This window comes from Hordeum vulgare, chromosome 7H (assembly GCF_904849725.1).
Source record: "Hordeum vulgare subsp. vulgare chromosome 7H, MorexV3_pseudomolecules_assembly, whole genome shotgun sequence".
Taxonomy (NCBI): domain Eukaryota; kingdom Viridiplantae; phylum Streptophyta; class Magnoliopsida; order Poales; family Poaceae; genus Hordeum; species Hordeum vulgare.
In genome coordinates this window covers 7,005,458-7,019,436 of record NC_058524.1, presented here as the reverse complement: position 1 = coordinate 7,019,436, position 13,979 = coordinate 7,005,458, and the positions used below count along the sequence as shown (strand labels likewise).

Below are 13,979 nucleotides of genomic sequence, written 5' to 3'. Positions count from 1 at the left end.
ACACTACCACTAGTCAAAATACAGAAGTACCAGCGCCAAGATATTCTGATGACTCTAGCAAGGCCAAGTAACTACCAAAATAGTGGAGTTCAGCTAGTGTTTTTAAGTGTAATAAAACACTACCACTAGTCATACCACTAGGAGGCAATTGGTAGGGAAATTTCATACTAAATTTGAATATTAAAGTACCAGCAAAACCCCACGTCACTAGAGAAAATTGGAAATTCTAGTTGTGACTTACTCTGAAGCCAAACACACCCAATAATAAGCAGAAAGCCGGCTAAGCTGGACACAGCCATGACGATCCGACTCAGTGTGTGTGCACGGTTGACTTTGGCAAATTCATAGGATGTGTTGAGTCACGTGCCATGTGGCCTTGCCTTCCACACGAAGAATCCAAGGAAACTCTATGTAGTTAATGATGCCGACAGCCTAAAATATTTGGAGCACTGCTACAAAAAAGCATTTATAGCTAGCAACACCTCTTTTTTTTAGGGGGTGCCTCAATTTAAAACCACCCCTAAAAACGGTTCAACAGCAGAACTGCCTCGATCTAAAAGTGCATTTGTAGGGGCAGCTGGTATTTCCAGTCTCCTCTACAAATGGCCCTATTTGTCGGGACGGCTCTACAAATGATGGATATGGACGGGTTACACAACCGCCCCTACAAGCCATCACCGACTGCCCCTAAAAAGCCTACATGGTGTAGTGGGTTGTTCTCCTTGAAGCGTTTAGAAACAATGACCCTGAGAGGATAAGTTTTCTACGAAGCCTGAAGAATCTCATCGTCCACATGTGCCGGATGAAGATACAAAAGGGTATACCCGATAGTGGAAACACACGTGCCGGAGGATTACGGCATAGAAATACTATATACCAAGATATCTGAAGGATGTAAACCCTTGTGTCGGGGTACACAAATAGGGGGTCTTTGTTTCCCCCTTACTTGTGCACGGACGACGAGCCGCCTGACCGGCAACCCTAGGATGCCGGGGGATCGTTTCACTCCCTTTGAGCTGGGCCAAAGCCAGAAGAGCCGCTCCACGAGAAGCCAAGAGAAGCAAGCCGAGAAGATCGTGGCCTGCCAGCGCGCCTCCCTGGCAAGAGGGAGCCCATTTGCCACAACTCCACCTCATCACTACATTAGTCACTTGTCGATGAGGTGTCGAGCCCCCAGGTGGCTAGGTGGCTCTCGATTGCTATATGGTGGCGCACCGGAAGACAGTCTACATCCCATCGACACCCGTCCAGAGATGTGTCAAGGCCCCCGGCTGTAGCCAGCTCACGGGTGGCAGAAGCTTGCCGGGAACGCTTCCCCGTTTGCCACCTAGGGCCGCATTTACGGCGATCTGTCGTAAGTGCCAGAATTAGGTATGATAGCACTGTTTGCTATCTAATCGTGTTGGTTTCCACCGTGGACGCCCCATGAGTTATAAAAGGAGGCCCGAGGCAACCTAGGAGAGGATTCGGAGCCTTGGCAAATCGAACGCTTAGGGATTCATTACTTGGTAGGCTAGAGCTAGGCAGAAGCACACTCGCATGTTAGCTCTCCCCCGGCAACCCTTGCCAGAAAGTAGCTCCGTACGACCACATTTTCTCCAATCAATCTACCAAAAGCAAGAGTAGAGTTTTACGTTTCACAGCGGCCCAAACCTAGATAAAATCCCCGAGTCTCATCGGCGCACGGCCCCGTGCTCTCTGTGTGACACTGACCTCCCCGCCGAACCACAACAGGGACTCCCAAAACGTCCCATAGGTGGCCGTGTGCGTATCCGCACCGACACCTAGGCATTAGGTACTATAGTGCACCTTAGCCACTAGTAGAGAATGGAGCTTCGGTTGTGAAGCTACCATTATGCTTCATTTATAAGCTAAGGTATTCTATTATACATATATAACTGACATGTTAATACTGGCAGTAATGGACATAATTTTTATATACCTTCTAATTTTATGTCAATTCATATCTTATCATCAAGGCGAGCACTACAATAGAGTCAGGAAGACTGAAGATAGGGGCAAAATACGTATACATGTGGGAGGGCACGAAAACATATCTAGTATAACCAAAAATAGAAAGAAATTGGCAAGATTGAGCTGGCTGCAGCCCATCATCGTGACTTCAAGCGCTAGCAAAGTAGCCACGATACTTGGTTCCCATCATGTGTTTTCCGGCCAGCATGTATTCACTCATTCAGCCAACATATGCATCGATCGTGTTACGCAATCCCGGATCCGCTAACACCAGCGTTTCCGACCCACATGCGTCAATAGGCCCAACCGGAGAGCAACACCGACTTATGACAAGCCTTGGGCCCTCTTCCTCCAAAAGACTAGCGTGTTAGAAGGGGACACCCTCACCCTTACAAGTCGTGTTATGTCTCCTCCCACAACCGATGTGGGACTAAACCCAACAGATCGATTTTATAAGTTTCCTTGCATCCTGAAGCAATCACTATTTATTTTTTATTTTTAAGTGGATTTCATAACAGCATAGAACAGTTCGACTAGGTTGCTTGGCGCTATCCAAGAATGCAAAACCTTTTAGTGTCCAGCATGGAAATTTGCCTGGTAAGTCTGGTGCTCCTGTCTATACTTTTTTGCAGGTTTTTGTTTACTAAGACATTGTTTCTAATACCTACGTCTTCATCCTTTGTATGTGGATACTTTACCAGAACTATACAACTTATTTGCATATTATGGTAGTCCATGCATGGTGCGTGTTATCCCAGAACCAGAGTTAGAGCTCATGTTGTATTTAGAATTTTAGGTAGAGGTTTGCAATATTTTTGGAACTGCATCTATTATTGGAAAGTGGAGTGCCACAACCATTGGCAACAGCAGGATAGTCATTTTCTTACAGTAAAAGTAGATTTACATGCAATTAAACGCGCGCGCGCGGGGGCGGGGGGGGGGGGGGGGGTTCGAACCAAAAGCAAAATGTGGTTGAAAACAAGTCGGACTCATAGAACAAAAAATTAATCATGCTGCTTTAGGTAGCAAGCTTTGCATGTATATATATCCTCCCGGTAAATCAATTTGATGCTCTAAAACCAACATATTTCGGTGACGAAATGTACCAAAAAAAATTAAATATATAGACGAAAAAGATTTTCACTTTTGGATGTGGGGGTCATGACCCCCTTTGGCCTCCAAGAGACAACACCAATGAACGGAAGGATGCATTTCATGATATCATATGTTGTCGGGTTTAACAAAGTAGGGCCAGGACGTGTCAGAGGTACAATCAATGGGTTTCGTGTTCCTACATGGTGGGACAGCCATGTCATGGAAGTCTTCCAAGCAGACCCTAATGGCTACATCCACCGATCATTCTGAAATAATCGCATTATATGAAGCGTCACGTGAATGTGTATGGCTTCGCAGAATGATAAACCACATACAAAAATCATGTGGCAAAGGTCTTATCAAATCTCCAACTATTATCTACGAAGATAATGCTGCTTGTGTTGCTCAAATGCAAACGGGTTACATAAAGAGCAATATCACTAAGCATATTTCTCCTAAATTATTTTTCCCCATGAATTACAGAAGAAAGGGAAAATAAACATTTTGCAAGTTAAATTGTGCGATAATCTCGCTGACCTATTTACAAAATCACTCCCAGCTTCAACATTTGAAAAATATGTTCATGGGATAGGTATGCGAAGACTTCAGGATTTGCAAAGATCAGGGAGAGTTTCTCTCTGAAAAATAACCCGTTTAAACATTATATTGGACTCTTTTTCCCTTTATGAGTTTACTTCCATAGTTCTCATCAAGGTTTTTAATGAGGTAATATCAACATAAGATCATATGTTATACTGTCCGTTTTCCCCACCGAGGTTTTTAGGAAAAGTATATACGACATATTTTTTTGTCCTCTAATTCTATGGATACATTTCAAATAGAATTAACAGAGTCAATAATCATTATATGTTGTATCATTTTCTCCTTATTTTTTCACAGGGTTTGAAGGAGTCTTAGCAGTATATACTATACTACTCCTCATATTTTTCAAGATGATGGACATGCTCAAGGACAAGTATAGATTAGGGAGAGTGTTAGGATTTAATTAATTAATGTAATTAGTTAAAGTTAATCTCTACTTGTAATCGCACGTGGATGCTCCCACTGTTGGAATTATGCCCTAGAGGCAATAATAAATATAGTTATTATTATAATTCCTGTATCAAGATAATCGTTTATTATCCATGCTATAATTTTATTGAATGAAGACTTATATACATGTGTGGATACATAGATAAAACACTGTCCCTAGCAAGCCTCTAGTTGGCTAGCCAGTTGATCAAAGATAGTCAGGGTCTTCTGATTATATACAAGGTGTTGTTGCTTGATAACTGGATCACGTCATTAGGAGAATCACGTGATGGACTAGACCCAAACTAATAGACGTAGCATGTTGATCGTGTCATTTTGTTGCTACTATTTTCTGCGTGTCAAGTATTTGTTCCTATGACCATGAGATCATATAACTCACTGACACCGGAGGAATGCTTTGTGTGTATCAAACGTCGCAACGTAACTGGGTGACTATAAAGATGCTCTACAGGTATCTCCGAAGGTGTTCGTTGAGTTAGTATGGATCAAGACTGGGATTTGTCACTCCGTGTGACGGAGAGGTATCTCGGGGCCCACTCGGTAATACAACATCACACACAAGCCTTGCAAGCAATGTGACTTAGTGTAAGTTGCGGGATCTTGTATTACGGAACGAGTAAAGAGACTTGCCGGTAAACGAGATTGAAATAGGTATGCGGATACTGACGATCGAATCTCGGGCAAGTAACATACCGAATGACAAAGGGAATGACATACGGGATTATATGAATCCTTGGCACTGAGGTTCAAACTATAAGATCTTCGTAGAATATGTAGGATCCAATATGGGCATCCAGGTCCCGCTATTGGACCGAGGAGTCTCTCGGGTCATGTCTACATAGTTCTCGAACCCGCAGGGTCTGCACACTTAATGTTCGACGTTGTTTTATGCGTATTTGAGTTATATGGTTGGTTACCGAATGTTGTTCGGAGTTTCGGATGAGATCACGGATGTCACGAGGGTTTCCGGAATGGTCCGGAAACGAAGATTGATATATGGGATGACCTCATTTGATTACCGGAAGGTTTTCGGAGTTACCGGGAATGACGAATGGGTTCCGGGAGTTCACCGGGGGGGGGGGGGGGGCAGCCCACCCCGGGGAAGCCCATAGGCATTGGGGGTGGCGCACCAGCCCTTAGTGGGCTGGTGGGACAGCCCAATAAAGCCCTATGCGCCATAGGAAGAAAAATCAAAGAGAAAAAAAAACCAGGAGGTGGGAAAAGGGGGAAGGACTCCTCCTTCCAAACCTAGTTGGACTCGGTTTGGAAGGGGAGGGTTCCCTCCTTAGGCTCGGCCGACCCCCTTGGAAGTCCTTGGACCCCAAGGCAAGGCTCCCCCTCCTCCCCCTATATATACGGAGGTTTTAGGACCGATTTGAGACAACTTTGCCACGGCAGCCCGACCACATATCTCCACGGTTTTACCTCTAGATCGCGTTTCTGCGGAGCTCGGGCGGAGCCCTGCCGAGACAAGATCATCACCAACCTCCGGAGCGCCATCACACTGCCGGAGAACTCTTCTACCTCTCCGTCTCTCTTGCTGGATCAAGAAGGCCGAGATCATCGTCGAGCTGTACGTGTGCTGAACGCGGAGGTGCCGTCCGTTCGGGACTAGATCGTGGGACTGATCGCGGGACGGTTCGCGGGGCGGATCGAGGGACGTGAGGACGTTCCACTACATCAACCGCGTTCACTAACGCTTCTTCTGTACGGTCTACAAGGGTACGTAAATCACACATCCCCTCTCGTAGATGGACATCACCATGATAGGTCTTCGTGCGCGTAGGAAAATTTTTGTTTCCCATGCGACGTTCCCCAAGAAGCTTTACCTTCTGGCCCTGATGCACGCTGGCATGGCCGTGAGATTCCAGCTGGCTTTGCTAAAGTCGGGGTGGATGAAATCATGACGGGGTTTCATGATATGGAGCTCGACATAGCTGGACCCGAAGATGAGAGGACACTCGGAGAAGTACTGGGAGGAGTCATCCTATTGGACAAGAACTACATCAAGCTTCCAGGCTCGACCCCAAGGGCAACACCGCCTCCGAGTCGTCGCAGGTCACCTACACCTCCATTACCTCCAAGCCCTCCACATGACGTCGGCCAGCACAACACGAGTCCATCTCGATCACCGCCGCCGGACTTGGGTCGTCCGTCTCCGCCGCCGCCCGCACAGGATACTAAGCGGAAGCGTGCCACCAAGAACGCTCCGCCGAGGATTCCTAAGCGACGGAGCCCCCAAAGCGCAAACGGTCGCCCCTCCCAAAGGTACCTCATGCTAATCTTTCTATCAGACCTTATGATCGTACCCCCGAGGAAAACGCCAGGATAGCAAAGGAACATCATGATGCGCAGATGAAAAAGAAGGAACCCGAGCCCCGCCCGAAATACAGCGAGAAGCAAATAGCATGGGCAAAAGACTTCATAACCCTTCCATCATAGTATGACTTACACTATAAGCCTGATAACTATACACGCACATTGCAGAAGGAAGTGAAAATGAGCAGCCCAGGTGCAAGTGCAAGTGGGAGCAAATCAAGTTCAACTACAAGCAAGAAAAAATCAGACGTTCCTCAGCTTGGACAACAGGCCAAACAGTCGAACCCACCCCTCAAGGTGTTAACCAAGAATGTTCCCCCTCCGGTGCAGGGGCAAGCTTTTAAAAGAGCAAAGGAGTTGGCGGCTGAATGTGGTATCTCGGTTGAACATTTGCTGGCTTCCCAAGACGATAGGATACCCAAGGCTGTGGTAGCCCCTAAGCCACAGTTTATCATGGGAGAGCCTTTGGTCAACAAAGATGATCTCCCAACAAATATGCGTTACTTGCATCAATGGTACTTAAGTGAATCAAAGAATGGGAGAACGATGATCGTGCTGAGTGTCCCACGGGAGTACTACGTCCGCTCCGAAGAAATCCATATCGACTTTGATGAACTCTTCCAGATGTACAATGGCGATGCCCTCGACAAATCGCTTATGAGGTGCTATTGTCTGTAAGTTTTTCAATTCGTTTTCTACATATAACTTGTTTAGTTATTTCAATTCGTTGTCTATATATAACTTGTACTCTATTATGCAGAATGAAGATTCTGGATTGTAAAAGTAAGACCATCCTAAATATTGGGTTTATTGACCCAGATAAAATACATATAACGACTCTAACTGATAAACCCAAGGATTCGAAGGAAAACCTTCTAAGGTTTCTAATAGATCAAAATTTATGTGACCACATACTGTTTCCATGCAACTTCAGGTGAGGGTCTTTACTCTGTTGTGTCCATTCACTTATAAGTGTAATTGATAAGTTACTGACACACACACACACACCCACACACACACACACACACACACATATATATATATATATATATATATATATATATATACATGTGCAGCTTCCATTGGATTCTGTTGGATATTCAAATTGATAAAGCAAGAGTTGATGCCTTCGACCCATTATCGAGACCATTGAAACAGTTCCAAAGCCTGCAGGACATGCTCCAAGGGTAATTTTAATCATTCTTGCGCTCTATCGGTCTCTTTCGATGATTTTCTGATATATCAATTAATGAAAAACTTAGCAAATCATTATCCTTGTCGGGCAGGGTTTGGAAGCGGTTCAAGTGCGTGACTTCCGGTAACTTTCCTGAGAAGCTGACCTTTAGAGCGGCTCAGTTAAGTAGTAGTATGATATACTTCTATTATTTTTCAATACATTTATGATGCTAGATTATTATTTTGATTATATATATTCTATTTTCGTAAAGTGCGACCAGCAGCCACGGGGAACGCATCTATGCGGATACTATGTTTGCGAGACCATTCGCACGGATCACAGATTCGACGTAAGCAATGAACATTCACACCTCTATTTTTACCCGTCATTCTTTGTTATCATGATTGATATTCATATTCATCTCCTCTTTTTATATAGCACACGGCCATGAGGACGAAGGTCCTACCCGAGCAACGCGCGGTTGCTGTTGCAGAGGAGCTTGCGGGATTTCTGAGGACGGAAGCTATAGATAACAAAGGACGATTTAGTGTAACTAGGGGCCATTACTGATGTTCGTCCATGTAATCGAATAGACGGGCTCTAGTCCCGATAATTCAGATCTCCATATAATTGTATATATATGCTCGCTTGTAAGATAAGTTAATCTTATATATATATATGCATAATTATTTCTATTTAAATTATATGAAAACTAATTCCCGAACACCAAACGAGGCATCACGTTAATCTCCCGAACACCTAAACCCTAAAACCCTAAAACCCAAAAATAATTTCATTCAAAAAAAACCCAAAACCCAGCAAAATCTGCAAATATTTAGTCCCGGTCCGTGTAACGAACCGGGACTAAAGGGCCTGCCCCTGGGGCGCTACGAGGCGCCCACGTGGAGCACCTTTAGTCCCGGATTGTAACAGGGCCGGGACTAAAGGTTTGGCCTTTAGTCCCGCCCCTTTAGTCCCGGTTGGTGAACCGGGACTAAAGCTCCTTACGGGCCGGGGCTAAAGGCCCCGTCCCCACTAGTGACATACATACTAGGTTTCAAAAATAAAGAGGCAGACACAAAGAAAACTATGAAGTTCAAATTTTAAAAATAGAAAAGTTCGAAGTTTATTAAAGAAAGAACAACAAAGTTTCTTTTTTCCTAAAAAGTAAAATAAAAATTTCACGTTTAAATAGCAAGGCAGTTGGACGTTTGTTAAACCACTCCTAGCAAAAATATTAACTCGTGCGAATGGACTGATTTGGAGAATTTTTCTGAATCTATAGCATAGGCCATTTTTTTTTGCTGATTTAGAGTTGTAGCATACTCAACCAAAAATGTGTTAGTTATTCAGTCATCCGGCTGAATTTATGCACATTGAAGGACACCTTTCTTTATATGTGAAGTTTATCTATTGTATTGACTTCTATGTAAGTGTGCGTGAGTGTCTTTCCTTATATGTGAACGTCTACCTATTGCATTGACTTCTATGTAAGTGCGCGCGAGTGTTGTGAAAATGTGTGTGTGTCGCCTGAACGTTGTACCTTGTGAGGCACATTGTACTGGTGCTGGGCAGCTAGCGAGCCTCCTTCGCCAGCTACAGCCACAAGACCAAAAGGGTGAAAAACAACATGTGAAAAACAGAATGAAGTTCAAGTGGACATAGCCAGAAGGTCAAGTTCTTCACGCGATGCATTTTCGAAGGTTCTGTTTCACAGTAAAGACAGAACGCATGATCACACTATTTTCAAAACTGCTTGAAAACGGCTAAGAATAAGAGAAAACCTTCTATATGAAAAAGTTTTGCATTTTCCGTAGCTGTTCAACGATATATTATTTGCCCCATTCCGATAAAATTTGTAAAGACTACTGCCAAAAAACGTTTTTATCCATTTTTAAAACTGACATAAAACCGCAAGGAATTGAAAAAAACAATATACATATAGAAGTTTTCATTTTATCAAGCTTTCCAACACCATATTATTTGCTCAATTCCAAGAAACAGTTGAGCACTTAAAGCAAAAATACACACTCGGTACAACTTCTGTCGTTTTCTAAATTACCTTTAAAATGTTAATATTTGGAAGAAACATTTTATATGAAAAACTGCACAATTTCATAAGATTTCAAGCACCATATCATTCGCATCGATCGTACTAGCCGTTTTCAAATTAATCCCAAAATACTAACCTGACTGTTCGGTTTCAGAAATTCCGCCATTTTTGAAATTCCTCTTTAACCATAAGGAATTAGGAAAAACTTTCAACATATGACTAACGCCATCTTATTTGCAGTAGCTATCCAACGCCATCTTATTTGCCTCGTTTCGATAAATGGTTTAGAAATAGGACCAAAAATACGATTCATTTTTTTGTATGAACAAAAATGATTTTCAAAACTTCTCTTAAACCGAAAACATTTTGATAAAAATTCAACCTAGGCCATTACCAAGGTGTCCATAGATCTCACACGGTATATCGCAATCCCCGATTGGACACTTTTTCCGGAAGTTCAACCGAGCACCCTGGGAAGTTCAAGTGCTACTGCCGGGACGAGTCAGTGTGGGATTAGAATAGTTATTCTCATCCCAGGAAAAATACATCCTACCACTCAGGGGTAGTTACCCCACATGTTCCATGTACTATCATGCGGTAGTATGTATACTAATTTATCATTTCAATTATGTTCATATACTATATATAAAAAAAATTCAAAGTGAGTAAATGAAAAAATTACAAGTTAATCCATAATTTTTATTATATTTATGAAATACATATATATTTGTACGTAAAAAAGAACATACATAAAATATAATACATACTACAAAAAAATAGTATATATACTACCTAAACATTATTATATACTACATACTACGCGTATATACTCTTCGATTTGATAGATACTACATACAACATACAAAATGCAAGTGGTGGTAACTACCACCGGTAATATATATATAAACCATCCACAATGCATAGGACTGCCCCCCTTTTAAATTTTGAATTTGAAATACTTTAATTGATTTTTTAGTCCTTTTAAATGACATAGATACAAATACTCTAGTAGGATGATGCGCAAGAAAAGGTCAGTATAGCTCAGTTGGTAGCTCATTTGGTAGAGGAGAGGACTGAAAATCCTCGTGTCACCAGTTCAAATCTGCTTCCTCGCAGAGAAAAAAAGATCCACCGAATAAGTATTGATCCATATACGTCGAGATGGATTGTGATACATATTTACTAATGATATATATGGGTAAATGAAAACAAGCACAAGCTGCCCTTATTACATATGGACCGTACTCCGATCTGACGGCAAGGCCTTGTAGGAAGTATATAGGAGTACAATCTACCACAGTGGGCCGGTATATATGAAAAGCAACATGACATGGTGGATGGAAATTAAAGACGATTGCAAGATAGACGAACATACAACATAGATCAATCTACACATCACATGGATGCGAAGAAAGATTGCAAGATAGACACACACACAACATAGATGATATATCATCTTGGTTCGGACGGATTGTGATACATATTTACTAATAATATATATGGGTAAATGGAAACAAGCACAAGCTGCCCTTATTACATATGGACCGTACTCCGATCTGACGGCAAAGCCCTTGTAGGAAGTATATAGGAGTACAATCTACAACAGTGGGCCGGTATATATGAAAAGCAACATGACATGGTGGATGGAAATTAAAGATGATTGCAGGATAGACGAAGATACAACATAGATCAATCTACACATCACATGGATGCGAAGAAAGATTGCAAGATAGACACACACACAACATAGATGATAGATCAATCTTGGTTCGGATGGCAGAGTGCGGTTTCTTAGGACGACGAGCGATTTGCCTCCTTGTTGACCCACACGTTGTGCCCATATGGCAGATAGTGGCAGACTGGTCCGTCGCCAGGCTTGGTGCCGAGGACCTTGAAGGAGAAATGCTCGGCGTCCCAGTGGGAGGTGTCGGTGTGACAAATAGCGGCAACGGTGACGACAAGGCCACTATGGGCGCCCTCCATCTCCACCATGTACGCCCTCGTCGATGGAGTGTTATGGCACATGTAGACGGTGTAGGGATAGTTATGGTCGTGGCATGACACGAAGGTGGATCCGTCCACCGGGTGTACACCACGGACGGTGTATGGTTGCTTAGGTGCCCCTGAGCGGGGCAGGTCGGAGGTCATGGGCCGGATGTTGCGGGTGCCAAGCGCCTCCATGGTTCCCTCGACCAGGGCTTCCAGGGACGTCGCGCAGAATTTTGCCTCACCTGCTTTTGGTGGCAGGTCACACATGTATAGCGTCTCCTCCATGTTGGCTGCCTGCACGGAGCTATTAGCGATACCAAGCCGCGCGAGGGCGCTCGGTAGCGAGGACGTCGAGAATGGAATCGAGTCCGCCTGATGACGCGGCAATAGCCCTAGCAGTGCACTGGCTGCCAAAGGGAAGTAGAAGGTGATAGTCTTGCCTACTTGAACTGCCTCCTCATGGAAGAAGAGCCCTTGGGCCAGATACTCGTCTGTGCTGTGGTCACGGTGATGAGATGGCCTGGGAGACGAGTGCTTGGTCGGTCCAGAGGGAGAGCGAAGCCCCCACATTAACCATGTCAGGGAGTATGCTTCAGCAACCGTATCATCCTTTGGTGTCTTGTTTACAAGGCTGGTCTCTGCACCGTAAAGTATGTAGACCAGCCGTGAGCATCAGCCATATACATATGATCATGATTTTTCCAACGATATTCTTCTGTATTCCATCCGTCCTAAATAAGTAACCCAACTTTATACTAATTTTGTATTAAACTTAGTACAAATTAAGTTGCTCTGTACTAAACTTAATATAAAATTGAGTCACTTATTTCAGGACAGAGGGAGTATTATAACCGTCGTTATGAGGTACAGTATTAATTAATAAAGCGATTAATGGACTGACCAGGATGGATGAGCTTGAGGATGGGATCCGGGATCGGAGAATCGGGCAGGACGGTGCGCCAGAACACTTCAGCCTCCGTCAGGACTGCATTGCTACACTGTCCAACCTGAAGGAACGCAACACCATAGATTAAAATTGGTGGCCTTATCTATACCTATGCCTAATATTAAAGATCAAAATTCTATCCATTTTTTTTTGGTTCACCTCGTCGTCCGAACAACTCCTAGGGTGCATTTGTTCTCTAGATTTATCATGGATATGGAGCATATGATCATACTGGACCATCTAGGATAGTATATATGCCAAGTATGCGAGTATATATACGTACAATATATGATTACACTTACTTCATACACTATTGTAATAGTATTGTAATAATGTATTAGAAAATATGGGCTCTTCTGCAAAAAATTCAGAGACCAAGATTTATAGTATCTTACTAGCAAAAGGGTCCGTGCGTTGCAACGGGAGAAAAAAATACCATATGTTCTTAATTTACAAAAAAATGGTCTATAATATAAGTAAAATAACACTATATTCAAAATTTACATAATTTTTTAATCAAATTTCATATGTTAAATGTCAAATTTGGAGTAGAAGATATGGGTATTTAAAACAATATTTAATATATAATATGGGTTTAATGTCAGAAACATCAAGGGGTTTTCTATAAAATAGCACGACGGACTAAGAATACCTATTTTCTTTATTAGTAGGTATAGAAAATGAGTATACAAACATAATCAAAAATGATAAGTAACTATAGACACAGTACGCAATATGGTTTATTAAAGATGGGAATAACTACTCCCGAGAATAGGAAAAATGCACCCTAACATATATGTATAATATATAATAAATGCATTGTCAAAACATATTTTATAGTTCCTGTCACGGACAGTTATTTTTGTATTATTACTATAAACTTTATCAAAGCCTTATAAGGAAGTTAGATTTAGCACGAAACTGAAAGACATAATTATTTTGGATTGTCACGAGTAAACGATTACCGCTAACAGAACCAAGGTGGCGATTATTGCAGAATGGAGGCGTCGCGCCATGGAGAGCAGCCGAGATTTCCGAGAAGGGGAAAGCAGCCGAGATATTCTGATGACTCAGACCAGCCCTAGATGTTTGGACTAAACCGGCCAGGGTATGCTGATACTTATAGTAGAACCTTAGAAGGTGTCAAGCAGGTACCGGATGTGATAGTGTAATTGCCTTCCATATCCTCTCCTAGAAGATGTAATATAGAAAGGCAGCAATAAGGGAATCAAATCTCAGTGACGAACGGCTGCTAAGCCAATGTTACTTAATGAATGAAAGCTAAGCCAATGTTAGTTAATGAATGGCTGCTAAGGCAATCTTAATATAGAATGGCTTGCAGGGGCGCGGCACCTTTCGGAAACTGTGGCATC

The 13,979-nt window shown here is 42.8% G+C and overlaps 1 protein-coding gene across 1 annotated transcript; it reads right to left on the bottom strand.

The window, feature by feature from the left end:
* Nucleotides 1–11,456: 11,456 nt before the first annotated feature.
* Nucleotides 11,457–13,742, bottom strand: LOC123410915 (BURP domain-containing protein 13-like). Its single transcript, XM_045103841.1, has 3 exons — nt 13,572–13,742; nt 12,562–12,667; nt 11,457–12,298 (listed from the first exon to the last, which is right to left on the bottom strand). The coding sequence occupies exons 1-3, from the start codon at nt 13,620–13,622 to the stop codon at nt 11,463–11,465; spliced, it is 993 nt and encodes a 330-aa protein (XP_044959776.1). The 5' UTR covers nt 13,623–13,742; the 3' UTR covers nt 11,457–11,462.
* Between the last annotated feature and the right edge of the window lie 237 nt (nt 13,743–13,979).

Excerpts from the sequence above, each read along its gene's own strand:
- LOC123410915 (XM_045103841.1), bottom strand. The coding sequence starts at position 13,622 with ATGGCGCGACGCCTCCATTCTGCAATAATCGCCACCTTGGTTCTGTTA. Across the intron at positions 12,668-13,571 it reads CCACCTTGGTTCTGTTAGCG|GTTGGACAGTGTAGCAATGC; the intron begins GTAATCGTTTAC and ends GCGTTCCTTCAG. Across the intron at positions 12,299-12,561 it reads CCTCAAGCTCATCCATCCTG|AGACCAGCCTTGTAAACAAG; the intron begins GTCAGTCCATTA and ends TTTACGGTGCAG.